The sequence below is a fragment of the Apiospora aurea genome, assembly GCF_038362705.1.
Source record: "Apiospora aurea strain CBS 24483 chromosome Unknown utg000002l_segment0_segment0, whole genome shotgun sequence".
In the NCBI taxonomy this organism is placed as follows: Eukaryota; Fungi; Ascomycota; class Sordariomycetes; order Amphisphaeriales; family Apiosporaceae; genus Apiospora; species Apiospora aurea.
In genome coordinates, this window is record NW_027117389.1 from 3,803,275 (window position 1) to 3,830,271 (window position 26,997).

The window sequence follows — 26,997 nt, forward strand, 5'->3', positions numbered from 1 at the left end:
TTGCTTGCTGGCCTCCCTTGCATCCACTAACACCTACGCTTGAACATGTCCACAGCTCGAATTCGCAGGCTGCTCTCTCAACGGCAGCCTCAAAACACGGATGGGGTTGGCTACAGCGAGCACAACGACACGAGCCCCGCCAAGCCTTCCCGGAAAGAGTCATGGTTTGCGTCGAGGCGCCCCCAAAGTAGGAGAAGGCCGCCCACCCCGATCATCATCAGCAGGCCGCAGACTCTGCACGATGTCCGCGTCCCCTTACCGCCTCTGCCAACTGGGACCCCACGGCCACATTCCTCGACCAGCTCTGTCTGCAGCTGTGACCAGTATGGGGAGTTTGCTTCGCCCAGGGCTGCGGGTTTGAGACGATCGCCTCTCTGTTCCATATCATCCACCACTGTCACTTCCACAACAAGGGACAAGGACGACTGGAGCGATCGTTCTTTTCGACTCTCCAGCGCAACTAGCTACGGAAGCGAGGGGCCTTCGTTCTTGTCGCCATCCAAGGAGCCTGAAAGAGCTCAGAGGCTAGTGCCACACAAGACGATTGGCTCTGGTTCTTCATTGGGGTCTATGGCAGCTTTATCGTCCCAACCTCCGGAGCACAAAGAGATATCGCCAGTCCAAGAAGCCGACAACAAGGAAACGTCCTCTGATTTGTCAATCAGCATTCAACGCCTTGTGCAAGAAACCGACGAGGCTTTCAAAGCGGTCGGCGGCGCTCTCGCCGAATCCAAGACCATGTACAACTCATTCAACGAAACGCCTAAACTTCCACCGTTGCATCTTGAACAGGATAACCGGTCAACGACCCCGAAAACCCGAAAGCCCAGCCTCAAGAGACCTAGCTACTCCCCGTACCCAAAGGTCGCAGCACCACCAATCCTGGAGCGCAAGTCGTCCGTGACAAAGCCGAAGAGGAATACCTCTAAGAGATCCAAACAGATGAAGCCTCAACGCAAGGCGGTCGCCGTGAAATATGCTCCGAAGCAATTGGGCACTCGGCATAAGATTTCGGAAAATGTATCGGGGCTTTTCAGTGGGAGACGGTTCAAGAAAATTGAACCAGACGAGATGCTTACCCCGACGCAAATCGAACAATACAAATTACAGAGACTGTCGAAGCTGAAAACCGAGACTTCCGAGGATGCGACCCTGCCCGTTGAGAGCGGGTCAACTGACACGCCCATTGAGCCCTTCCATATGGATGACCTGCCATCCAGGATAGGCTCGTCGGGATTCAAGCTGACCACAGATACGCCGGTCGACGATCAGCCGGACCCCAACCCCTTTGGTGAACCGGCCAAGCGGGATTTCTCGATCCAGCGCAGAGACGACGAATTATTCCTAGAGACGATGCCGGATCAGCCTACTCCATCGAATCCTAGTGATGAGAAGCCGTCCAAGCATGCCAGCTTCCCTACGCCTCCACCGAAAAGCCAACTCCGGGGAGTGCCACGAAAGCAATTGCCAGCACTTCCGGCAATCCCTGAACTAACTGTTAGCAATGATGTCGGTGACGAGCTCTTCATCGGCACCAGCCTTGGTGCACGCGATAGCGAGTATGACAAGGACTATGTATTTCTTCGATCGTCGCCTTGCACCATAACCATGTCGCTCTTCAAGCATGGGCCCATTCGCTTGTCGAAATCCGACCTCATTCCGGACCCTAAGCTGGGAGTAGAGGAGGGGTTGGACTGGACGGCATTCCAAATGGCCATCCTGGGCGGCGCGGGAGACTGGTTTAGCGACAGTGAAGATACAATACGTCAGAGGGAGGCAGAAGAACTCCATGAGCTGATGGATTGGTGGGACGAGTGGCACTTTGAAAATGCCGGTGGACTCGTCACGCAAGAGGAGGAAGTGTCCAGCCCCACCAGCACCGAGTCTGTTGAAGACTACAGTGAATTCTCGTACAGCGACATCGAGAGGGACAACCCCTACAGTCCACATCACCGGTGGCAGCGCACGATGCAGAAGGCGGCCGACGAGGGCGGCTCCCTGGAGCTGAGCATGCCGCCGCGGGCCGCCAGCCACGGGTTCTGGGACGAGAACGAGAAGCTCTACAACGGCGGGGGCATCCAGCGGTGGACGACGGAAGGCGGCAAACCGGCGCGAGAGAGCCTGCTCAGCATGCCGCAGAGCCCGATGCTCGACTTCACCCTTGTCACGAGCGACAACGGCGACGTGGACTTTGTGCCCATGGGCTACAATCTGGGACACGACCTCGGAGACTTCCTTAAGTGGGAAGCCGAGCATGTCTACTCGGATGACAGTCTCTGGGACGGTGGAGTTATATGATAGAGAAAGCCCTCTCGGGATTGGATGTATCTTGCTGTTGTTGCAAATATGACGACGACCTTGTTTCTTCTCATCATTACCATCTTTTCCTTCGATTGGACTTGGTCAGCAGAGCTCATCAGGTCCTCATTCATAACTCAGTATGTCGCTGCACTCTTGAATGAGTCGAGACATGCATGCGGTATTCAGAAAGCGTGGCGCTTGGTATTTACATTTCTTGGGCTTAGCGTGTCTTTTTCATTTCTTTCGGGCATTACATTATATAGGGGAATGAACCCAAGGGGGCTACATTGATGGCAACTACAAGCGATGGTGCGAATGATCGCATTTCGAAACTTTCAAGTTCAGATCAAATGCTCGAATACGAGAAACAAAAACAAAAATACAATAAAACATACCACGATGCCTAGCTCCCTCCGTTTGCTCTATTTGTCTTGCGGGTGTGTTAAAAGAGGCAACCAACCGATCAGCTGCGTTGAGTTGGGAGTTGGTGGAGTGTAACAAGACCATGTCAGAACAAGTCAAAGTAAAGAATCCTGTGATGCCCGACAAAGTTCCACCCACACCTCGACTAAAGACGGAACTTGGGGGTCGGGGTTTCTGGGAAGACTTGAAACCCGAGCACTGTCGGAAACTGTTTTTCTTGGGGGTGCGAATGGCTGGCTGCGCCTGGTCGTTGCAACCACCAATCAGGTGTGGCCTTCCAGTCCAGTATATGCATGCACGATATACGAGCCGACTACTTAAGCAGAGGAAAGTCAAAAGGACGAGCCCCGTTTCATGGCAAACTGAATACAGCGGGTCGGGCATTCAGTCGTATGTACAAGTAAAACCCCGAATGCCAGACAGGATGGGAACACCCACCCATCAATCAATTGAGTCGTCAAACTGAGGATCTTGGTCGACCAGATGGATGGGCCCTGGCTGCACGACTGCCGATCCCCACACACCAATGGGAAAGGAGCAAGCCTTGACGGACAGGGAACCATGCATAGTAACCTAGTAGCAGAGCAAATCGGCACTGGTCCCAGTGGCCCATGCCGGCCCCGTAGAGGAGTGGGACAGACGACAAACCGTTGGCGTGTTCGCTCCCTTCCCTTGCCTTCCACTCCCCTCGACTCCATCCCTCGCCTCGCCTCACCAATGCTCACACTCATCCCAGTCGGTCATTTATTTTCGAGGAAACAACTCGAAGAAAAAGAACCCATCGCCGGGCCTACAGCTTACACTAAATACATACCTACCACTACATTGTAATAACACCAGAGGTGGATGCTTAACAGACTTGACATATATCCATCCCCAAGGGCCTTCAATTAACTCATCTTACCAAATTTTCCCCTTTCATTCCACTGATTTGTACCCTATTTGTGTTCCATTCTTGGTTCCAAATTCCCGTCTACTTACTTTTTTTTTCTTTTAGGGGGGAAAGAAAAGGGACCATTCCATTCCAGGCGCAGCATCTCTACCTAGCCTTTCGGAGAAGAGCCACGAGAAGCAGCCCGACGAACCCAACTCAATTCGCCGCCTACGTAAGCGACGGCCGCCCGCTAAGAAAGAGGCCACCCCCCTCGATACCGATTTTCCGCATACAACACCCACTGTAACCAACTTCTGGGACTGCCGCTATCCTTCAAACCTGGAAACACTACTCCCAACAACCGACCACCACCCACCAACAGACCGGGTGCCCTATTCGTCGCTCCCGGCTACTCCTTTCTCCAATACTCGAGAGAAAGATAAAGGCTTCAAGTCCGACGACAGACAGACAACAAAAACAGCACAGCATGGCCACATCGGTGGGTCTCCGGACCGCGTCCACACTTTCGCTCAGTTTGCGCAAGAATGCGCCGCCGAGCATGACCATGACCCCGGTCGAGACACCCCCGTCGCCGCCCGCTACCGAGACGGACAGCGAGCCCGAGTCGCCGGGCGTCGTTGATGTCGACGCCGGTCCCTCCTCCACCACTATCCATGAGTCCGCCGAGTTCACGCTGCAATCGCCCATTCGTCTACAACAACAACAACAACAGCAAGATCACCATCGCCCGGACAATTATGAGCACCACGAACATGAGCACGAGCACGAGCACGACGACGGCGAAGACAGCGACGATGACGTATTCGTGGACAGCAGCAGCACCCGGTCCGCCGCCGACTCCCCCGTCGTCTCGCCCGTGACGTCGCCGCCGTACTGGCTGATGCAGTCCAACACCACCGGCGGCGGTTTCGGCGGCTTCGGGGAGGCGGCAGTAGCAGCAGCGACCGGCCCTTTAGCCGGCGCCAACGCGGCGCCTCGGTCGACTCGATCCCCATCGGCGGCATCACGCTGCAGGACAACGAGAACGACGGCCTGCTGGACGACCGGAACCGCGGCTGCTGGGCGCAGAACGTCGAGGTCTCGGACTACGTCGTCGTGAACGGGAGCGCGACCAACATCGGCGCGTTCGTGGTCTGGAATATTCGGGTGCAGACCTTGAATGTACGTTTATTGTCTTTTTCTTTCCCTCCAACCCACACAACTTGCGTGTGTTTGTCACCTTGCCCCATGGCCGAAGAAAGAAGAAAACCCACTGACTTGTCTGGTGACATAATAGGGCAGTTATATGAACATACGAAAACGATATTCCGAATTTGACGACCTGCGGTGTCGGCTCATGCGGACGTTTCCCAATTTCGAGGCAGCTGTGCCGGAGCTACCTCCCAAGAGCCTCATCTCCAAATTCCGGCCGAGGTTCCTCGAGAAGAGGAGGGCTGGCCTGCAATACTTTCTCCAGTAAGGTTTTACAAAAGTCGCAGAAAGCGAGGGCGTACTGACACGAATAATCCTTAGTTGTATCATGTTAAATCCCGAGTTCTCTGGTTCCCCAGTACTCAAGGAGTTCCTCTTCTCATAACGGCAAAGGCGACAAGCCCTTTTCATCAACATACCACCTTTTTAAAACATGACGGCAACGACCATATCACGTGTACAAAACAACGACGATTTCTCACTTCGACACTGCTCCTCTTGGCCATTACGTCAAGCACGTACGCCCTGATGGAGCAATCTCCCCCGGGCTCCTTTGGGGAGCTCGGGAGAATTTTATCTGTAGGATTTGGGGAGCGAGCTTCAAAGCGATACTCATGAACGTAATGACTAATTTCTTGGATGATCAACGATCGCTTCTTTATGCGTGTTCTGTAAAGGAAAACGCATCATTATCTTTCTCATTTACACTTCACTGTCTATATAAGTTTGCACTATGCATCAGTTTGGTGTGTGTGCATTTCACTTAAGCATATAACCAACGACAATATCTATATAATCAAACATGGGCACAGCCAGCTGTGCTCTCTACATCATCTCTAACGCGATACATTCAGAAACCCCTAAGATTCAAAAGGACCGTGCTGCCGAGATTTGGATGGATTATCAAGTTATCCCACCAAGCCTTGGGTTGATTTCGTATAGATGATATAAGCCTCTATATGCTTTTTATGATATGTGGCCCTTCTTTGCCCACGCCGGATACGAGAAAATGACACCATGAAAGAGGCCAGCACCGAGTGCCTCGAAGCCTATGCCCTCATGACCATGCGCCTTCCGCCTGCTTGAACATGACCAAATAGATGAACCGCACTCCATAATGGAAGAAGCAGAAATCGAAAAGCAGAAGTCTAGCAGATCCGTCTATAGTGCACTGTATCCAGCCTCACGATCTCCTGCCCTCCGTTTGGGCCCAACCACACTTGAGGACAACCGAAGCATGGTCCATCCGTTCACAACGAACATTCGCTTTTTCTCTAGTCTATTCTTCATTTGGCGCTGTTGATCATGCTCAAGAAGCAGTTCCAGCCGATGGAGATGACGTTGACGAAGAGGACGCGGTGGTGCAGGGGCACGAACTTGAAGTTGACGAGCTGGACGAAGGGCCAGAGCATGTAGTTGGCCTGCAGGGCGGGCTTGTAGCTCTTTTCCAGCTTTTCCTGCGGCGACCCCCCTTCCAGGAGGGCCATGCTGCCCAGGAAGAGGCCGATGAAGGTCGGCGCGAAGAGGAGCTGGTCGCAGGCCACGCGCGCCGCGATGGTGGCGTTGGGGCTGCCGCGGACCGTCACGTTGCGCTGGAGGAAGCCGAACCAGGTCGTGGCGGCGGGGCCGAAGACGGCTTTTGGGTGGTGTTAGTCTGGAGGGGGGGATCATGATACTATGGCTTTCGACGTATTGGGCTGATTTGCCATGATGGTGGTAGACAGGTAGGTAGAGTGACCGGGTGAATGTGGAAGGAGGAAGCCACGTGACTCAAGTACCAGATGTATTCGGCGCTTTGCGGAGTGGGAAGGCAACTAGACGAGTAGGTAGATAGGCATATATAACGTACCGCCACCGTACAAGGCCATACGGCCCGTACGGGCAAAGTCATGACCGTCGATGCCCTTCTTGTCGACGAGCTGCTGCGCCGTGATGTCGCCGGTAGCGAACAGCACCGCCGTCGTGATGCTCTGCGTGAGCAGCGGCCGGGCGGCCAATCTGGCTTGGTACCTTGGGACGGGCCATCCTGTTAGCCTTCTGCTGTCTCTTGCTTTGTTTGCTGCGATGTTCAGTGTTGTTGCTGGTTATGGTTATCGCCGCTGGTGGGCAACCCAAGCTGTGTGGGGGCGCTTGGGTCGATATAGGGAAGAGCTATGGGAAACACTTGAAAGAACGGGGGCTTCCTTACCAGCCAAGCATGTTGTCTGTTGAATAGGAACCTGTAGAGCGTGTTGGTGCTGATTGGTCCAATTAGGGTTGACTCGCAAGCAGGGACAAAGTCAATGGGAGTATCCTACTCTGACTCGATGCAAGATATGAGTAAGTAAGTAAGGGCTCGGAAGCTCTCCAGCACAGCAGCACAGGTGAGGATCAGGTGTTGTTTTGGGGGGGCATCGGAGCTTTCGCGGAAGGGAGAGAGGGTGATCTCATAAGTGGGGATTTGGGGTTTGGGGGTGGCTTGCGGAGTGATCGTGAGTCCTTGGCGCCCGATAATCTCAGCTGTCTCATTGGCGCATGCTGGGATCATCAGTCCCGGGGGAAAGATGGTGGAAAGTGGGCAGCGCGGGCTCTACAGTAGTTCTGTAGCGCCCTGCACCTTACTGCAAGTACCCACGTTTAGGGGCCTACATTGTAGCCGCGGTGGCTGTAGCTGTAACACTGTACCAGGACAGCATCAGTTTAAGACTACATTACAGTGGAAGAAATGCCACCTCTTATTCATTCTGGCCTCTTTCTATCACTGGTTGACCTACCTCACTGGATGCTTGATGCCAGTCCAAGCCGTATAATCCATCGCACACTACGTCACACGGTTGCTTGCCTGCAATGCCAGGCATGCAGCATCAAAGTTACCCGGCCTTCCAACCCTAAGCCCAACATCTTCCTCATGCTTTTGCGGGCCAAACTACATTAGACAAAGTGCAGAACATTAAGTACATGGGGCGGGGGCTTCGAGATGGATGACAGGAAACGGCGAGCACTGCGGTTTGGGTCATCTACTATTTTCAATATAACATAATAATAATCTCTTCTTCAATCTACCGATGACACACATGATCATACCGCAGTAGAAGCAAGACTCCCAACCTGCGATAGCCCGTTCCCCTCCCGCCGCTGACCCCCATAAACCGCCAACTCCGTCTCCTCGTGCGACTCCGGATGCGCCGCCCCCAAGGGCTCCTGCGACGAGTTACTGCTCCGCCACCCCCGAGCGTCGTCTGCCCGCCGTTCCGGCTCGACGTCACCGTGACTTTGACCGTCTTTCGGATGCCGGCGCCCGGCTGCTGCTGCTGCTGCTGGCCCCGTCGCGCGGGCTTTGGGGGAACCGATCCACCCCTTCGTCTCGACTGCTGCATCGGAGCAACGGGTGCAGCAGCGGCAGGCACGCCGCGATGATGCCGACGGTCGGTTCGAGGCCTCGGAAGAGCGTCTGCACCGTCGCGCTGTTGCTGAGGTTGACGTACGTGGCTACTGTGCGGATGATGGCCACGATGCAGGTTCTACGAGTTACGTCTTGGTGTCAGTTGAACAAAACGACAAAAAGTCATAGTAGTAGTAAAACCCGAACACCCGAGATAGCTCCCCCAGCAACACACACACACACACACACGCACGCACTTACATGAACCCCACCATAAACGTGGCCATCAGCCCAATCTTGCGCCGCCGGTCCATGCGCAGCCGGTACAGCTTGCCGAGCGGGAAGCACAAGATCATGATATCGGTAAAGCACGTGGCGATGCCCGTGTAAAGCTGAAACCCGTCGTTGCGCGTCGTCTCCGCGTCGGTGAAGTGCGGGTCCGGCACCAGCTGCTTGGCGAGCGGGACGACGGCGAAGTAGCCGACCAGTGTCGAGAGCCCGCAGAGCAGCGTGAGGGCGCCGACGGCGTAGAAGGGCAGCCGCTCGCCCGGCAGGGTGAAGACGCGGCGGTACAGGCTCAGGATGGAGGCCTTGCAGAGGTAGGCCGCGCTGACGCCGCCGATGAGGGAGGCGTAGCCTGCCTGGTGAGCCAGGTCGTCAGGGCGATTTCAGAGGTTTGATGGCATTGGATTCTACGGAGAAAGGAGAAATGAAAGGAGGGAACAAGAGGAGAGGAAAATCACCTTGGCATGGGCTATGCCGGCGCCCCTTCCATACGTAGCTTTTACGACATCTTCAGGCAGCCCTAGGCCGCCTTCGAAGACCACTTTTATAACATGTCTAGTCAGCAGAAACGCTCAAAACCAGTCAGGGTACATGAGAAATAGAAATAGATATAACTATGAAAATAGAGGTGTCACACATACTGCACAGAACCCCGATCCATGAGGCCAACAGCGCGGTCTGAGATGGTTATTAAATCATCATGTTAGTTAGTTCCTTGGCAGAAGACTTCTTGGAATCGGAGGTTGGCTAACAAACGCAACCAGTATCCAGGCATCGCTGGCGTCGAAGCGGCGATGGACGATCTGCCTGGCCCAGAACCGGAGCACGATGGCAAGCAATGGCACCAAGGTGCAGACGACGGCGACGGCTACGACACCGCCTTGTTCCCGGGTATAGACAGGAATAGCCATAACCGCGAAAACATGACGCTTGTGTTTTTAGGAGGGGAGAGGAGGTTATTTACAGGTAGCCTAAATATATGGCTGATGGGAAAATAGCATCATCCTTCGATGGGAAGGAAGGAAGGAAGGGAGGGAGGGAAGGGAGAGAGGGGGGTGCATCGCACCAAATAACGACATTACATTCCCAGTCACTGTGGTCGATATTTAATGAGAAATAATATACATAGGACGACGACTACTACGGTGGTCGGGTCTGGGACCCTGGGGTGCAGACGGGGGGTGGATGAGGGCTATTCATAGAAAAGATTTCCTCTGATTAGTCCTTACATGAGTGATCGACCATGTAATTAACCGCGTTCGGCACTCACCAAATGCCGGGAATTGGTGTCTGTGTGGGAGGGCAGTGAAAAGGGTCAGGCTGGCTGCAAAATAGGTACGCAAACAGGGTTCGAGACGGCAAAACCCCCATTCATCCAAGGGGGGCCTAGGCTGGTCTTCCTTCTCCTTTCGTCCCAAGGCAAGGCAAGCAAGCAGGCTACCCGACCCCAAGTCGGTGTAGATAGATTACTGAGAGCAAGAGAGAGAACGTGGTTGTTTGATTGTGACAGGTCCGAAAAAGGCACACGCACCTCCCAAAACGCCCTAATGCAGCGGCATGCTGGCCCTGCGAGCTTACAGGCTCGCTCGCTCTGAACCAATGACGACCACCCACCCCAACAATTCTTCATGGGCCTTTTGTTTGTAGAGGCCGCTGCAGCGAGAAGCAACGATAAGCAGGCTGAGGTGAGACAGAAGCCAGGGCTCGATTGTCGTGTGGTCGTATCACTGGTCGTATAAATGATTGCCATTCATACCTTGGCCCGCGTCTATGCTTTACGTACTCAAGTCCTCGAGAGATGACGCGGGATGGCGGTTGGTTACATTCATGCCACGACGCCACTTACCATATCCCAGGAGTGAATTGGGGTTGTACAACCATCACTGATCATGTCGTGGCGGTCCAAATTCGCCGATTTATGCTGATGATTGTGCTACATGAGCATGCATCCCATGCTGCCTAGGAGAGTATAAGGCGAATGAGAGATTCGAGGAATCAGTAAATTCCGTGGCATAGGTTCACGGATATAGTAATCCCTCCAGGATTTATTTTCCTCCATCAGCTCTTCACATACTTCTCCCACCTATGACCGCGATCTTCGTAGTGAGCTTGCAGCCCGACGTGCATCTCCTTCCAGCATCTAGCGCAGTAGATATCGTCGTCACAGTCGATGCAGCGGATGGCGCCATCCTCAAGACACACGATGCACCACGACTTCTGGTCTTCATCCGTATAGCCATATCGCTTGTAGACACCCTTGACAGGACGATCTCCAGGGGCGAACGTGGGAACTCCGGGCAGGCCCAAGTCGTCGATGCTTGCGGAAGGCACCGATGGGAGCGACGAGTCCTTGCCGCCTAGTCCTTTCAAAGCTGCCATGCGCGACGCGATTTCAGCCTCAAAGTCATCGTCGTGTGGGATTTCCGGCACCTCTGGTGGATCTTGTAAGTCGGTCGGCACTGTCGGGAGATCAAACGGATCCGGATTCAAGCCCCCTGGTGTTGTGGCATCGGGAGCTGACTTTTTCTTAGATTTGAATTCTTGAACAGGGCCACTTTCGGCATTGTGTGTGTTGATTTTCTCCCAGTCGACCTCGTCCTGTGCCTTCGCAAGAACATGGTCAGCTTCCCGGGCCATCGGTTCGGCGTCAGACCCATCTTCATCAGTCTCATGCTGAGAATCAGTCGACCGCGAGCCTTCTGCTCTGGGTTTGCCGAGCTCATCTAGCATTGCGCTTATCCTCTGGTGCTCATCATTGGCGTACTCGGTAGCCATGTCTTCGAGCCATTGCTCGTCCGATCCCAGATCGGCGAGAAGCTCCTCCAACGTCTGATCATCGGTGTCCAGCAAAGTTTCCACATCTTGAGTGCCTTGGGTTGCGCCTTGAGATGCGGCTGCTGAGTTCTGGGCCGGTCTGCCTATGTCTGTGCTAAGATTGGCATTATCCGGTGGAGGCTGTGCCCCAGACAGACCAGAAGAAGAAGAAGGAAGGTGAGGTGCCGGAACAGGAATGTCAGCACCGGGACCGGCGTTGCCCGGATGCTGGGCAGACTGAGAAGTGGCCTGGCCCCGCAGGCTTTTTAGTCTTTCCGAAAGAGCATCTTCTTTTGAAGGTGGCTGATCATCCGATAGTGTGGCAGTCATGGGCCTGGGATTCTCGAGTTAGCACATCGTGTCTCCCTGGGTGCGTGCTGGCGCTGCCTACGTTGCGGACTTATCGAGACTGACGGTCGTTGGCTTGAGCGCATTGAGGCGGTTCAATAGAGTCTTATCGGAGCTCCCAGGGTCGGCCATCTTTCTTGCGCCCCGCAACAGTACTAATATCCCGCCCACACAGGCGGCTGGTGAGATGTTTGTTGGCCGGGGAAAGCACCCAATGAACCGGAAGGGGTCGGCTGTGTCCAAAAGGGGGTTTGGCAAGTCCGCAGCGTCGCGTGGCTGGGGGTTTGGTGCGCCGTCCTCAATTATCCAGACGGGTACATGAGACAGGTCTGTGGCGTAGGCTGATAATGATGATCAATACGAACGGCGCCGATTTCTTAGGCTGGACGGAAACTGGCAATGATCTGTCAGCAAGTAAAGTCAGCATGAAATCACTTCCCCGCGTTTGGCAAATGTGCTTGCTCGATTGGCGTGCGCTGGATGAGATGGTATTGGGCTAAGGTACCAACGTAACGGACTCGCAGCTTACCGCAGATGCAGGGCCGATGCAGTCAGCAATTTGGAAGTAAACTGGCCAATGGGCGCCGCAGGAAAGTTGCTACCTAGAGCCCTTGAGCCCCAGCCAGTACCCAGCCACAGCCACTGCGCCAACGGAAGGCCGCTAGAAGGCGTGAAAGATTGGGATTCTCTGGTCAGGCGCAGGCGAAATGCCGTCACTGCCTCAATAACGGATCGTTTTATCACACTCGTCGCCTAAGATGTCGCGACCCGCGAACAAATCTGATCCGATTGCGATTCTTACTTTCAGGGCTTGACACGAAACACGGTAGACAAAACTAACAGGTCCCCTGTCCCTTGATTTGAGTTTCTCGGTTGTTTTCTGGAGCAAAGCCGAGAATACCACTACAGCCAGCCTACAGGGGCTTGAGGGCCTCTCTGCTAAGGCCCGTGGCCCCTCAGATCTCTCGGCTTACTGGGATGGCAGGTCGCAGTAGGACATTGAGACACTGCACTCAAGTGAGTTGCTGCACCACATATGTTGGTTCCAAGTGTTGTCGCAATAACTGACCACGTCATATCACTTATTGCCTACTGGAATTCGTTGGATACGGCAGGTAGCATCGATCGCCTGTCTGTATGTATGCCTGCATCGATGGCATGTCCCGCCAAACAGCTTGGCCCAACAGACCCAATCAACATGGCCGGTTAATTGTGTGCTCATCATAGCGACGGAACCGAACCCATCGGTGTATCCATCGCTGTGCTAACCCGCTAGACCGCCGCCAAACAACGGGGAGCACCTTTTCTGATCTCTCGGACATTGCCACACATTTCGATGACACGGCTCCATTGTCTTGGCTGACGCTAAGCAGTCATACCATCACACTGTGCCTTGCGCATTCGGTCATCGCGCTCTTTAGCAGGCAACAAGCAAGAGGATCCCTCGTCTCACCATCTTGGCAAACACGCTTAAACCGAGTGAGAGTGGCTACAAAAGTAACCGGGACGCCGAGCGCCCCTTCCATCATGGGCTCACCTGGTTGTTGTTTCCCCAGTCTCTTGAAACGCTTCCGGACAAAACTTATTTAACCCTACAACATTTCCATCAATCCCCATATTATAAAGCCACAACCCAACAACATCATCATCCACAACTTGTGATTGCCATTCGGTTCGCCTGACTTGTTTCTGGCGGAGTACCACACTTTTGCTTTTCTACGCGCCAAGTCGACAATCATCAGTTAATCGCTACAACCACAACCAACCGCAGTCATGAAGTTCAGTCAGACGTTTGTCGCATTGACGGCCATCACGCATTACGCGAACGCCGCCGCGGTTCCCACCACAGAGGAAGTCGCCCTGGAGTCGCGGTCGCAAGAAAGCGAATGTTCGGAACGCGCGGATACGGAAGATCTATGGAAGCGTAAGGGTGGCGGCGGCGGTGGAGGGTAAGTTCGACCTGCCATTATTGGAAAAGCCCGATCACTGACAAACATCTACAGTCGCGGTGGCGGAAGCAGCTCTGGCGGAAGCAGTGGCGGTTCATCCGGTGGGTCCTCCTCTTCCGGTGGCAGAGGTGGTGGTTCCTCGAGCGGCGGTTCCTCAAGCGGCGGTTCCTCGAGTGGCGGCTCCTCTTCCTCAGGCGGCAGTTCTTCTTCCGGTGGCAGAGGTGGTGGCTCATCATCTTCAGGCGGTTCTTCCGGCGGATCATCTTCAGGCGGATCCTCATCAGGTGGCCGAGGCGGAGGCTCAACGGGCGGAGGTTCGACCGGTGGAGGGTAAGTATCCTCATTTCTTGTCGGTCCTCAAATGCACATATGGCCATTTCCACTAATGATGTGCACAGTCGACCTTCTGCTGTTGGAGGAGCCCCTCCTAGATCCAACTTCGGCGGCGGGCAATACTACGGAGGAGGCGCGCGCCAATCCTACGGCCCAGGTAGCCGATCCCCGAGTGGCATCGTCCCCGGCCTGTTGGTCGGTGGAGCTCTCGGTTTCGCGGCTGGCGCATTCCTGTACGGCGCCTACAGCTACCCCTACCACCACCCGTACACTTTCCACAACGCTACGACGGATAAGAATGAGACCAAGCCCGTCGAGTGTGTATGCGATAGGTACTCGGATTGTGGATGCGACGACAACGGGGACCAGAAGTACTTCGATGATATTATCGGCAACGGCACATACGAAGGCTTGAACAAGTCCGTCGTCGACGTTGGCGATATCAACGGCACCCAAACCATTATCATCAACGGTACCATTCCCAACAATACATCGAGCGACAGCTCCAGTGGCGGCTCCAGCGGCAGCGGCGGAGACGAAAGCGCTGGCATCGACATGCAAAGCCTGCTCCACACTGCAGGCTGGTGGCCCGTCGTCGCGACTGGTTTCGCCATCGCATATGCTGTTTAAACTCTGCTCTTCAGAGCAAGACAGAGAGGATTGCCTTTTTCTGTCAAATTAATGTGCTGTACATACATACTACGCTCGTTGCATGATGCTACGAATTGGTCGGCCTGGTGGTAAACATTTCCTGGCGTTCCGGATTGGAATTATGCCGGGATGGTTTCAACCTGGCAAGGAATGACCCTAGGTTGAGCACACTTTATACCCCCTTTTGATGTCTTATATGTAGTTCAATAAAGTTCAGCCGCAAGGCCTCATAACGTTTCTGGCATCCGTTCAGTATCTGGAGTTATACATTGTTCTATGTGGTAGGAATCAACGAATCCATTTGTTAACCGAGTCCAGTATAAGATATCCACGTGTTAAATCTGGACTCAACATTAAGCCATGCCGCCGTCATGAGGAGCCCTCGTCCTGCTGCTCCACCTCCATCCCCTTTTCTTTCCGTCTGGCCACACACCAATCGCCCAGTTCCATCCATATTTTCTCCTTCTCCGACGGCCTCAACGTGGCTGCCAGCCCACTAGTACTCGTGGCGACGAAGACACGAGCCCCCTTGAACCCGTCCTCACCACCCTCCGAGGTGGGCGCCACGACGCCCATGTTCTCGGACTCGTCCTGCCAGCCGTAGGCGAAGCCGTCCTGCTTCCGCAGGTTGCGCCCGCGCCGGACGCGCCAGACGCTCTCCCAGATGCCCTTGCCGACGAGGCAGGCGACCTCGGGCCGGTAGCGGCGGATCTTGGCCTCGAGGACGGCGACACCGTCGTCCATCTCGGCCTTGCTCAGCTCGGCGCCGTTGCGCGAGGGGCGGGCCACGATGTTGGTGTTGCCGAGGCCGAAGCGCGCGGGCAGGGTGCGGTCCTCGTCGGGCCGGCAGGGGACGGGGGTGAGGCGGGACGAGTGCAGCAGCTTCCAGAACAGGTTCGAGGGGTGCGCGTAGGCGTGGCCGGACCGCGCCGTCTGCACGCCGGGGTTCAGGCCGATGAAGAGGACGAGGAGGTCCGGGGCCAGGATGTCGACTAGGGGCGCGAGGTGGGCGTAGGTGGAGGGCGGGGCGTAGGTGCTGGGTCCGCGGGCGCGCTTTTGGGGGAGGGTGTCCGGGTGGTGGTGACTGACTCTGAGAGAGTAGTTACTTTCTCTTCGTCGTCTTCTTCTTTCACCTCTTCGGCGGCTGATGGTGCCGTGAGAAGGCCATTGGCGGTGGGTGGGTGCTTCCTCTTTCTTGAAGAAGAAGAAGCGGGTGCTGGCGAGGCAGCTGCAGACTGAGGCTTGGTTGATGACCTTGCTATGGTGGTTGATGATGATGATGCGGTTGTGCTGAGATGGCGAGGGCTCCGCCGTATAGGCGCAGGAGACCCGGGGGTGGGAGTATTTGCAGAAGAGGTCTGATACATGAAATTCTGAAGTTGGAGGCGACCCTTAAAGCTGGGTTGGGAAGCGACGGGCGGCACTTCGTCTACTGCCTGTTGTTCTGAATCCATCGCCACGGAAGCGACGTCGGGTCTAGTTCCAATGGCAAACACTTGCGACTTCCTTCTCTTTACGAAGAGAGACCAGGAGTTTTATCCAAGCAGATACAAGTCGCTGGCAGAAATTATGTGTGAGTTCACCAGATCAAATCAGGTAGCGCCTGTGATAATTCTGATGATATGTGATGCCTGAAGCATGCTTACAAAGTATGTCAATATCGTTAATAGCTTGATACGGAAAGCTGCAGACCAGATCCTTGCTGGGTTTCGCCACCCTAAACTTGTGCCTGCCTTAGCGCAGGGGCTTCGTCGATTAGTGTCCTTCAAAGATTCGGACTACTTCTCTTGTCTCCTGTCCAACCTACAACTATTGCATAGATCAGACGATGGATCAGTCGTTGCTCTATTTTCATCAATGCGATTAATATGTCGTTGAGTAACCCACGGCTATTCTGTTGACGAGCTGTCGACCCACTAATATTGACATCACTCAGGTGGGGGTTTACTTCTGAAGCTTAGCGGGACCCAGCCGCCATGTGACTACCTCAGGACAGTTGTCACAGCTAATCGCCTTTCGGGCATGTCTCGAGTGACGCACCAAGCCATCGTAACTATCGCAGCTGAGCATTCATTTCCTAGATTGGCCTAAGAAAACAATCCAAATTGGTCTAGGGAAGGCCCTTGAAGCCTGCGGTCATGAAGAGTCCGTCGCCGATCTTTTCCTTTTGCGCTTTCAGCTCATCAACGTCCCAGTTTGCCCAAGTGGTGCAGCCTCGCAGGAACGCAGCCTCAGGACTCGCCATCCACACAAGAAAATGGGCAGGCAATTGCACTGACGAATTACGACGAATGTCAGCGTACTTCATGGCGGGTGGCTAAGTAACCGAAGGTGAATCTGGATCGGCTCACCTGTATCCATGGGAAGCTGATCAGCTTTGCCACCGGATCTGTTGAAGTTGTCAGTCTCGACCATGCCCGGGTTCACAGTGGCAACGAAGAGATCAGGATTCTCCGCCGCCAAGAACTCGTAAACTTTGGCCTGGGTGAGCTTGGAGGCGACATAGGCTGATAGGCCAGGTAGATACGGTGCGGGCACAAGTGAGGTATCCGAGGTCAAACCGAGAATGGTCGCAAGAGTGTCTGCTGTTGGAAGGAAAGCCTTGGCCGCCAGCAATGTCCCCATGACGTTTGTCTGCATGATGGGTGCTCAGATCATGTGAGCATGTAACTTGTGAGAAAGAGAGAAAAGAGGGCTGGAACAGGAGACTGACCTCGAACCCTTTCCACCACTCTCCTGGTGTAGACAGGGCGACTGGTGCAGGATCTGGGCAATAACCGGAGGACAGCACGAGTATGTGCCACTTGCCTATGGCAGCAGCAGCATCCCCCAAGCTCTTCGTGTCTGTCATATCGGCGACGTGGACGGAAGAGGACGATGGTACTGCGAGAGTGGCGTCGGTGCGGCCCAGCAGGGCAACATGGGATGCTCCCGCAGCGGCGAATGCCAGCGCAGTCTCTCTCCCGATCCCACTCCCCTACAAGATGTATTAGCTGATGGGCACGAAGGAAAGCACAACGAGAGATTTGAAACTAGACATACTGCCCCGACAATAACAACGGTCTTGCCGGCCACACTCAGCTCTGGGTGCGAAGGGGAAATGGAATCATAGGTATCATTGTGCCATATGGCAGTAGGACACGCGAACGGAGGCTGCATCTCTATGTGCTGTGACCTGATCCGATTCAGAAGAGTGATGAAGCATGATATCAGTCGAAGATTAAGGTATTGCTTTTAGTGGATGGATGGTTCGTCTTTGTGGGAGTTATTGTGAAGGCAGTTGTCCAGATGAGGCGGTTAATACCCCCTTGCGTGGGAGGAAGGGCCATGGATGAGATGGCATAACCGAGACGGGGTCACGGGGGCCACGTCGGTCGGCAAGGGGGTCAAGACCTTGCCGAAGGGTACAGCATGCTGCATGTTGGTCACACTGGCAATGTGTCTTTCACTTGGATGGAGACGGGGATATGATAGATCCATCGCTGCGTATGTGAGGTACCGTTACTAAATACTCTATGTACTTGGCTACTAGACTGATCCTATCAGGTTTTCATCGTCAAGGGGCGGTTGTCTTCACTTCATACCCTTTCTACTCTACCACTACTACTACGTGCCTGAGCTTCCAGCCCAATCTCAATCGAGCCACACGAGATGTTTGGGAAATCTAAATGGCAATCACTAACCAAAACTCAAGTCCAGGTGGTGGCCTTGACTTCCATTATTGCCCTTTTCGGGGCCGTGTGGATGGCGACGTCGCAGCCACAGGAGCAGTCGTTCTGCCGGTGCTTCCCGGGGGACGATTGTTGGCCGTCGCTTGAAGATTGGAACGACTTCAACGAAACTATCAGCGGTCGTTTGATCGTCACAGTGCCAATCGCTAGTCCGTGCCACGACAGCTTTCCTGGGGTTGAGTATGATGCCGAAAAGTGTGCCGACATCCAAGCAAACTGGGCTCGTCCGTCGCTTCACTTCGCGACCACACATTCTCCAATGGCTTCCTTCTTTGCCAACTTGAGTTGCGACCCATTCACGCCTCGCCATGCTCCATGTAGTGTCGGTGCCTATGTTTCTTACGCCGTCAACGCCTCCGGTGTATCCGACTACCGCGCAACGGTAGCCTTCGCAAAGAAACACAACATTCGACTGATGATTCGAAATACTGGCCACGACTATATGGGAAAGTCCACCGGGGCCGGTGCGCTAGCTTTGTGGACTCACAATATCAAAGCCTTATCAGTGCTAGACTATACCTCCACAACCTACGCAGGGAAAGCCATGAAGATTGGCGCCGGCGTCCAAGCTTCGGAAGCTCAAGCGTTGGCCAAAGCAAACGGCCTGGTCGTCGTCGAAGGGGACTGCCCGTCTGTGGGAATCGCAGGCGGCTACACGCAGGGTGGTGGGACTAGCCCTCTGGCATCCAAGTTTGGGCTCGCTGCCGACCAGGTGCTGGAGTGGGAGGTACTCACCGGGAAAGGGGAGCTCCTGACAGCGACACCTACCCAGAACTCTGATCTATATTGGGCTCTCTGCGGTGGAGGAGGAGGCACTTACGGCGTCGTCCTCTCCATGACAGTCAAGCTGCATCAAGACCAGCCGACGGTGGGTGCTACTCTCAGTTTTGCCGAGTCATCAGACGTGCATTGGGACTTGGTTCGGGTGTTTCTCATGAACTTGCCCATCATTCTAGAAGCCGGCGCTACAGTCTATTTCCAGGTCCTACCAGGAAATATCTTCTCGATGCCACAGTCCTATTTCCTGGGGGTACTGCGCAAGACCTTGAGCACCTTTTCCGGCCAACGATTCAGGCCCTCGACCAGAGTGGAATACCTTACAGTCAGTATATAACCCCTTATCCAACTCCCCGTTGCAACCCTCAATTCTATTCATACTAACCCTTCGTTCTTTTCATAGCATGGAATTCTCGCGATTTCCTGCCTTCCGGGACGCATTCGACACGTTAAATCCCGAGATGGATGTTTTCGAGATTAACCTTGGCGGCCGCCACATTCCGCGATCTCTTGCGATGTTCGAGGGGTCGGCGACGTCTCTCGTTTCCGCCATCAAGTCAATATTGGTTCAAGGCGGCATAGTTGTTGGGGTTGCAATGGACGTCAGCCGGCCGTCAACTTTCCCGAATTCTGTTCACCCTCTTTGGCGTGAGTCGTTGTTCATGGCGTTTCTCGGCACGTACGTATCTCAGGATATAATTTTCTATGTTCTTGGCTCGGTTGGAACGCAGACTCACTCTTATAGGATGTATGATCGGTTAAACATGACAAACAATATCATCGACCAACGAACAGTCACTCACGTCTTTGGTCCTGCTCTCGAACAGTTAACGCCCGGGGGGAGCTGCGTATCTGAACGAGGCCGACATCCATCAGCCTGACTGGCAAAACGTGTCCTATGGAGCAAACTATCACAGGCTGACAGCTATCAAGAATTTTTACGATCCGGAAGGGATCTTTTGGGGTCCTACAGTGGTCGGAAGCGAAGGGTGGAGTGTGTCTGGGAATGGACGACTCTGCAAGACTCCAACTTCGTGATTGCCATTCTATAAGAAGGCTGGTCTGGAGTACAAGTACCATTCGGAGGGATATCTAACCTTCCTGTCGGCGTATGATTAATTATCGACAATTGGGAACGTGCCAGATTACAATATGGGAGAAAGATCGATCCTTGGAGACCTCGCGCTGAATTGTTTTATCGCAATCTCCAGAACGTTTCATACCGTGATACATTGTGTATGAATAGAAGATTAATAGGGATGGATTTAATATTTTTACCCTCATTTGTGGCCTTGCATCTCACCATGACTGCCTCGGTTCAGAGTTAGTGGTCGCGATTTACAATCTCGGGTTTCCTCAGGGTTCTTCAGATCTTCTTCGGCCGAAGATTCCTGAGTCGGAAATACCACAAAAGAAAAGGAAAGAGAAACACCAGCTGCAGCGGACCATCATTTGTCATGGTCCGCAAACTTTCAGCTGCCACGCCAGTGTGTTCCACAAACTCGCCCTGCGCCTTGACTGAACGGGGCAAGTGCTGACGGACATGTGTGCTTACTGTCCTTTGGGGAGGCAAGGGGCCAGGATAGCAAGGCTATATAAAAAGGGATCGACTTTGATTGCACTGTACCGACTCTTCGCAACACCTATGTCTTCAACATTTTGTACGCAGTGGAAGACTAGAAACAATGTCTGATCTAGCTGATGTCGACTACATCGTGGTGGGCGGGGGACTCACCGGCTGTGTCGTGGCGTCACGCCTCACCCAAGGTGATAAGGATGGGAAGAAGCCCCAGGTCGCCTTGCTAGAAGCGGGATCCGACCCGGCCGGCAATCCTGCGGCGGGTGGCTTCCTCAGCGGCCTGTCGCTGCTCGGGGGCGACTACGACTATGCCTTCCAGACTGAGCCGGTACCGGGCACGGCCGATCGCGTACACACGCTGAACGTCGGCAAAGTGCTGGGCGGGGCAGCATCCTCAACCTCGGCGGCTGGCTGCGTGCGGATGCAGCCGACTACGACGACTGGGCCGAAACGGTCGGGGATGAGCGATGGAGCTACAGCGGCTTGAAGCCCTGGCTTCGCAAAACGGAGCACTTCTTCTCGGGCAACCCTGATGGAGCTGCTGTTACTGCCGACGACGAGCAGCACGGATCCGACGGCCCCATGCACGTCTACCCCGTATCCGTCGGCGAGTCGGGCATCCGGAAGTACCCTCTGCGCGAGCCAGTGAGGGACGCCTGAACCGAGCTGGGCGTGCCCTCCAACCCCCGCCGGAAGAACGGCCGCAACACCGGCCTGACCGAGATGTACGAGAACGCGCGCGGCGGCATGCGGCAGCCGGCCCAGTCCGTGTACCCCTCTCGACGACGACGGCGACAACGCCGTCCGGATCTACACCAACACGCTCGTGCGCCGCGTCATCTTCTCGGAGGACGGTAATGTGAAGGCGACGGGCGTGGAGCTGGCCGACGGCCGCAAGATCGCGGCGCGGAAGGAGGTGACTGACTGTGCCGGCGCCCTGCGCACGCCGCAGCTGCTCATGCTCTCGGGCGTCGGCCCCGCCGCCACCCTCGAGGCGCACGGCATCCCCGTCGGGCGCGACGCGCCCGGCGTCGGGCAGAACCTCCACGACCAACTTCGCGCTGTACCTGGCGTACTGCCTGCGCGACCCCTCGCTCGGGTACGCGCTGGGCAACGCCGCCTTCCACGAGAAGCAGGACCCGAAATTCTCCAACAGCCCGCTGCCCTGGGACTGGGTCGTGTCCCAACCCCTGCCGGCCGGGATTACGGAGGAGAAGCGCCAGGACGCCGACGAGCGGAATACCTGGGAAGCCATCACAATGTACGTGCTGCCCATCCCCGGCATCCCGATCGACGGCTCGCACATCGCCACGTCCACCATGTTGCTCCGGCCCACCTCGCGGGGCGCCGTGACGATCCGGTCGGGCGACCCCGGCGACGCGCCGCGCATCCAGCCGAACCACCTGTCCACGGCGCTGGACCGCGACACGCTCGTGCACGCGGTGCGGACGACGCTCAAGGTCATGCTGGAGACCAGCGCCATGAAGGGCATCGTGGCCGCCGAGTCACCCCCTGCCGTTGTCGGGAAAATAGGGGCAGCGGCAGAAAGTGGAGAAGGCCCAGAGGGCAACGACAACGGTGCGGATTTGGTCCCCCTCACAGCGGACACCAGCCCCGAGGCCCTCGAGGACAGGATCCGACGCACCGGGTTGGCCCATGCTCACCCCGGCGGCACGGCGGCCATGGGAAAGGTAGTCGATACGGAAGGCAAGGTGCTCGGCGTCCGGGGCCTGAGGGTTGCTGACGCGAGTATTGTACCGATACCCCTGGGCGGTCACCCGCAGGCGACGCTGTACGCCATGGCCGAACAGCTCGCTTCTTTCATCCTAGGTGACTACAGTCCTTGAAGTGTGTGATCATTTCGCTCTATTGCATAATTTAGCTCGTACATTCTCAAACTGTCTGTCGCATATTCAATATTTACACCCTGGTATAGAAGGATACAAGAAACAAGGCCTGGGATTGGACATAGTTCCCATATATAATTAGCAAAGAGATTTGTGTCCCGTATCATCTGAAAATCATGTTTCAATTGAATCCAGTGTCTCATTGCACCCCTTGATTGGGTAAGGAAGTCTACGATTTCTAGACTTGAAAAGGGTGTAGAGACCAGGACAGCTGAGGACTGAAATTACATCGGGTATCGAGATAGAAATCGTACATAACATATACATGACCACTCTAAGGCAATCTCAACAAACCTGAACTCCCTCATGAAGCATCTTCACGCCGCCGTACCTTTAGCCTTCCTGCTTCTCTTCTTGGGCCGTCTAGTTTCTACCGTATCGTCCCCGCCGTCCTCGGCATTATCAGCATCTCCCTCTTCGCCATCATCATTCACAACCTTCTTAGCCCTGCGGCCTCTCCCACTTGCCGCCGGAGCAGCCGCGGCCTCCAAAGGAGCTTCCTCGCTAAGGTTATCCACGACCGCGGTTGCGCGCAGCTTGTTGACGGCCTCGACCATGCGCTTGCTCGTCTGCGCGCGCTGCCGCGGCGCAAATGCCTCCTTGGCGCCCACGCCGACGCCGCCCTCAAAGTAGCGCGTGATGTTGCTCTGCGTGCCCTCGGCCTCGCGCCGGTTCATGTCGCGGATGACGGGCACGAGCACCTCGTCGGTCCGCTCCTGGCTCCAGCCGATGGTGGCCATGAGGAAGCGGCGCAGGCCGTCGACATCGGGCACGCCCCACTGGAAAGGGTCCGGGGTGTCGTCGACCTCGGGCTTGAGGTAGGCCTCGAAGACGGCCGGGTTGGGGAAACCCAGCGGCAGGAACAGTTTGGTCCCCTGCGCTTTTCGGAACTTCTTGCGGAACTTGGATCCCGCGTCCGCCTCCTTGGGCCGGTTCTGGACCTGCACGTCTTGCCACCAGTCCCGAAACTCCGCCAGGCCTTCGCGGCCGGGGAACTCGGAGAGGATTTCGACCGCCGTGACAGGACCAACACCGGGAAGCCCTTCCGTGTAGTCAGACCCCAGCAGATGCGCAAGGGAGATGAGTTGCTCACGCGACAGAGACAGCTCTTTCTCTAGATCATTTGCAAGATAACACTCGACAAACTTGTTGCTATTGAACATGTTCTTGTAGACTCGCGTGCCACCGAAAAGGAATGTATCAGAGTCATCTGTCACGATCCCGTCCACCAGCCCCAGCTGAACGAGCTCGGCGCATTGGGCTTCAGCCTCCATCGGAGCGGTGATGTAAGGAATACCGAACAATCGCAATAGCGCCTGACATTCGGTAATCATGATCTGGGTAACCTCGTCCGCATCCCTCCGGTCTTTCTTCTGCTGTGTCCGTAGAGCCTTCAGCTCGCGCTCATACGCTTCTTGGTTCTCCTGTTCCGATTTGTTGTTGAGTTGGCTGGCGAACCTCGCATGCTCTTCAGCTTCCTCGGCCAACTGAGCAAACAGCTCCTCATCTTCAGGGTCACTAAAGTCGTCTTCAGCAGCGGAGCCTTCGTCGTCATTAACAAAGAGTTCTCCATCCATTTCTTTGACGTCAGTCGTAACAGCTTCGGGTTCAAAAGTATTATCATCAACATCTGCCAAGCGCGGCCCATCGGTATCCTTGGCCGGCTCTGGCTCTGGGGCGGCGACGTCCTCAAATTCTGGCTCCGGACTACCGTCTCCCATTTCTTTGTCATCGACCAACGGTTGAGCAGGGCCCATATCAACATCTTCGAAATCTGGCTCCGGGGATGGTGATTTCTGTGTGCCTTCGTTTGCTCTCTCAGTGATGCCCTCAATTGCACTCGCTTCAGCGTACTCGAAGGTGATCTTGGGTATAGAGTCATCTTGCATAGCATCTGTCGTAGGCTGTGGCGGATCAGTCTTCGTGAGAGAAGCTGGCGACAGTTGAGTTGGGTTGGGAATTGTTGGCAGTGCTTTTTGTCGGGCCACAGGCGTGTCAACAATCTCGACATCGCTGTCATCATCATCTGACGACTGTATTTCTACAATGGCCTCTTTGCGGCGGCGTTTCTCCTCCTCGAAAGCGGCCTGGCGATCCTCCTCGTTGATCTCTCTAACTCGCTCGCGTTGATCTTTTACTGCCTCACGAATATCTGACGCATCTTGTGTCATCCAAGGTGGCAGTGGCCGTGGGGCATCTTGCTCTTCGTCATCCTTCGTAAAACCACCAGGCAAATCCTCCTCGTCGTCTTCAGTGGTCCTTTCAAAACCGCCGGCAAGATCGTCGTCGTTAGGTTCTTTACGAGCCTTCTCGCCCGCGATGGGTGGATCTCGCTTTTGTTCCGGCTTCTTGCCAAATATGCTGGATTTCCAGTCGAGTTTCTCGAATGGTAGTGGCCCATCAAATGGATTCTTGATATTGGCGAATGATGGAACGACGGGCCGTGGCTTAGGGGCGGCTGCTGTCTTCTTCTTCTTCTTCCTTGCCGCAGCCATGGCTGCCCCAAGATCCACATCGCTATCGTCGCTAGCATCGCTACGTCGCCTTTTGGGAACAGCTGCGTTCGCTCTATTGTTGACCATGTGAGCTATCATGCTGCCGCTTGCCGCTGTCACGGGCTTTGGTGGCTCAACAGCCTTCTGTGTCCAGTCTGGGGCGGGAACGTCCTCGAAATCTGCTTCGTCTTCATCTTTATCCGGACTTGCCGTAGCTCTGTGTTGATTTTGGAGCGACATGGCGATAGCGCGGCTAAGGTCCTCTTCCTCGTCGCCATCCAGCTCATTGCCTGGCCGGGCTTTGAACAGACTATTAACCGCAGCATCAGGATCCTGGACAAATAAGGAGTCATCTTCGTCATCGGCTGCAATGAAGTCGTTGTTGTGGGCATTCTGCTGCATGGAGTCCAGGAACTGCTGTCTCTGCTCAGCCAATCGCACAACTTGGCTTGAGATCTTTGGTAGCCTGTTCAATCCTTCGATGGGCACATCTTCGAAGTCATCCTCGTCCTCCCAGTCATCCTCTTCGTTCTTAGCCTGGTATTGGAACTGTAACTCATCGACATTAATTGGCTTGTGTATCTCCCCCAGGTCCTTTTCGCGGCTGACGACACCGAGAGCCCAACCGCCCTCGGCACCGTCGTTCTTGACAAGGATGTATTCGCGGTCCCTCTCACCGGCAATACGGGCGCTCCCGTTCAGGGTGAGGTCTGTACCAGTCATTCCGGCTTCCTTCATGAGCCGCTGGGTGAGGTGGTTTCTCTCCTGCACCCTTTCGATCTGGAACTTGGAAAATGCCATGCGATCGGGAAACATCTCTTCCAACTGTTCCTTACTCAAGCCCATTCTGAGCCGAGAGCGCAGCCTGGCGGCATTGAGGATATTATAGCGATCTGCCGGTGGCAGACTCATGAAGAATTCGCCCTCGAAGTCAATCTTGCTGAAGTCGTAGAGATTAATGTCCTCGCCGCTCTGAAACTGTCTAGCATATTCCTCGAGCTCCTGAACACTCATGATGCGCGGGTCATCGGGTTTCCCCATTCCGTCGATATTGGTTGGTAACTCGGGCAAGTGGTATGCGTCCTGTTTGTAGAATTTTCGATTCTGCTGCCGTTCTTGTTGATCCACGCCAATCTCGTCGACGTAGACGAGCTGGTCGGCAGACGGCAGCTCCTCTACGGGTTCTTCTACTGGCGCGGGGGCGGCACCTTGTTTCTCTAGTTCCAGTTGCCTCCGGCGCTTGTCGCCCTCCTCCTCGGCTATGCGCTGCATCTGCACGGCGAGCAGCTTGCCGGCGGTGCGCACGGCATCCTCGCGCCTACCCTCTCTGCGTCGTTTTCGGCTCGTGATGGTCTGTCGCTTGAGAGCCGGGGCTCCGCCATCGAAGACGAAGACGGGCTTGATGCCGAACCACAGCAGCTTGCATATGCGCCGGAAGAAGCCGACGACGTGGGAGTTTCGGAGCGCATTGCCCTCCTTGTCGCGGACGGCTTTGAGGAATTGGTATATCCAAATGGAGGCATCGACGGCCAGTCGCTTGCGATTGAGGGTGGCGAGGTTCGTCGGTCGCGCACAGGGCTGAACGACGGTCCAGAGCCCGTTAACACCCATGATGGGCTAACACAGGCAAGTTCGGATGGGGAAAGGGCAGTAAGCATTCATGTCGGGCTTGCCAGACAATCAGTCATCGGCAACATAATGGCTAGGTAGGTAGTCAGAGGAGTTGTACGACAGATGAGCTGGTCCGACTTTGAGAATATGAAGTATATTATGAGTCCGACAGGATATGAAGAATGAAGCACATCTAATTAGATGGCATTTCTGCCTGCCTGCCTGCGGCGATGACGATGACTCGGTTTTAGCGCGTCCCACCGCGACCGACAGGGGTTGCTTAATTGAAAGTACTTCTTAGTAGCATGGACCCGTACAATTGATCAATTGATGTATGTAATCGATA

The 26,997-nt window shown here is 55.0% G+C and overlaps 11 protein-coding genes across 11 annotated transcripts; 5 read left to right on the plus strand and 6 right to left on the minus strand.

Annotated features, from left to right (window-relative positions):
• Positions 1 to 45: 45 nt before the first annotated feature.
• Positions 46 to 2,298, plus strand: PG986_003537 (uncharacterized protein; the record flags this gene model as incomplete). The annotated part of the gene is made up of 1 exon (XM_066839759.1): positions 46 to 2,298. The coding sequence occupies one exon, from the start codon at positions 46 to 48 to the stop codon at positions 2,296 to 2,298; it is 2,253 nt and encodes a 750-aa protein (XP_066704823.1).
• Positions 2,299 to 4,085: 1,787 nt separating this feature from the next.
• Positions 4,086 to 5,195, plus strand: PG986_003538 (Phox homologous domain-containing protein; the record flags this gene model as incomplete). Its single annotated transcript, XM_066839760.1, has 4 exons — positions 4,086 to 4,504; positions 4,576 to 4,780; positions 4,896 to 5,074; positions 5,132 to 5,195. The coding sequence occupies 4 exons, from the start codon at positions 4,086 to 4,088 to the stop codon at positions 5,193 to 5,195; spliced, it is 867 nt and encodes a 288-aa protein (XP_066704824.1).
• Positions 5,196 to 6,096: 901 nt separating this feature from the next.
• Positions 6,097 to 7,009, minus strand: PG986_003539 (uncharacterized protein; the record flags this gene model as incomplete). The annotated part of the gene is made up of 3 exons (XM_066839761.1): positions 6,097 to 6,446; positions 6,660 to 6,820; positions 6,999 to 7,009. 3 exons carry the CDS (start codon positions 7,007 to 7,009, stop codon positions 6,097 to 6,099), a joined length of 522 nt encoding a protein of 173 aa, XP_066704825.1.
• Positions 7,010 to 8,051: 1,042 nt separating this feature from the next.
• Positions 8,052 to 9,367, minus strand: PG986_003540 (uncharacterized protein; the record flags this gene model as incomplete). Its single annotated transcript, XM_066839762.1, has 5 exons — positions 8,052 to 8,310; positions 8,433 to 8,812; positions 8,915 to 8,997; positions 9,098 to 9,134; positions 9,209 to 9,367. The coding sequence occupies 5 exons, from the start codon at positions 9,365 to 9,367 to the stop codon at positions 8,052 to 8,054; spliced, it is 918 nt and encodes a 305-aa protein (XP_066704826.1).
• Positions 9,368 to 10,514: 1,147 nt separating this feature from the next.
• PG986_003541 (zinc fyve domain containing protein) lies at positions 10,515 to 11,750 on the minus strand (the record flags this gene model as incomplete). Its single annotated transcript, XM_066839763.1, has 2 exons — positions 10,515 to 11,604; positions 11,662 to 11,750. The coding sequence occupies 2 exons, from the start codon at positions 11,748 to 11,750 to the stop codon at positions 10,515 to 10,517; spliced, it is 1,179 nt and encodes a 392-aa protein (XP_066704827.1).
• Positions 11,751 to 13,391: 1,641 nt separating this feature from the next.
• PG986_003542 (uncharacterized protein) lies at positions 13,392 to 14,530 on the plus strand (the record flags this gene model as incomplete). The annotated part of the gene is made up of 3 exons (XM_066839764.1): positions 13,392 to 13,567; positions 13,622 to 13,897; positions 13,966 to 14,530. 3 exons carry the CDS (start codon positions 13,392 to 13,394, stop codon positions 14,528 to 14,530), a joined length of 1,017 nt encoding a protein of 338 aa, XP_066704828.1.
• Positions 14,531 to 14,920: 390 nt separating this feature from the next.
• PG986_003543 (DNA glycosylase) lies at positions 14,921 to 16,005 on the minus strand (the record flags this gene model as incomplete). Its single annotated transcript, XM_066839765.1, has 2 exons — positions 14,921 to 15,604; positions 15,685 to 16,005. 2 exons carry the CDS (start codon positions 16,003 to 16,005, stop codon positions 14,921 to 14,923), a joined length of 1,005 nt encoding a protein of 334 aa, XP_066704829.1.
• A 656-nt stretch (positions 16,006 to 16,661) lies between these two features.
• PG986_003544 (short chain dehydrogenase) lies at positions 16,662 to 17,710 on the minus strand (the record flags this gene model as incomplete). The annotated part of the gene is made up of 4 exons (XM_066839766.1): positions 16,662 to 16,825; positions 16,903 to 17,185; positions 17,265 to 17,528; positions 17,594 to 17,710. The coding sequence occupies 4 exons, from the start codon at positions 17,708 to 17,710 to the stop codon at positions 16,662 to 16,664; spliced, it is 828 nt and encodes a 275-aa protein (XP_066704830.1).
• Positions 17,711 to 18,202: 492 nt separating this feature from the next.
• PG986_003545 (uncharacterized protein) lies at positions 18,203 to 19,396 on the plus strand (the record flags this gene model as incomplete). The annotated part of the gene is made up of 1 exon (XM_066839767.1): positions 18,203 to 19,396. One exon carries the CDS (start codon positions 18,203 to 18,205, stop codon positions 19,394 to 19,396), a length of 1,194 nt encoding a protein of 397 aa, XP_066704831.1.
• Positions 19,397 to 20,744: 1,348 nt separating this feature from the next.
• PG986_003546 (uncharacterized protein) lies at positions 20,745 to 22,485 on the plus strand (the record flags this gene model as incomplete). The annotated part of the gene is made up of 5 exons (XM_066839768.1): positions 20,745 to 21,091; positions 21,118 to 21,283; positions 21,305 to 21,363; positions 21,404 to 21,737; positions 21,775 to 22,485. 5 exons carry the CDS (start codon positions 20,745 to 20,747, stop codon positions 22,483 to 22,485), a joined length of 1,617 nt encoding a protein of 538 aa, XP_066704832.1.
• Positions 22,486 to 22,862: 377 nt separating this feature from the next.
• Positions 22,863 to 26,651, minus strand: PG986_003547 (RAD13-like protein; the record flags this gene model as incomplete). Its single annotated transcript, XM_066839769.1, has 1 exon — positions 22,863 to 26,651. The coding sequence occupies one exon, from the start codon at positions 26,649 to 26,651 to the stop codon at positions 22,863 to 22,865; it is 3,789 nt and encodes a 1,262-aa protein (XP_066704833.1).
• Between the last annotated feature and the right edge of the window lie 346 nt (positions 26,652 to 26,997).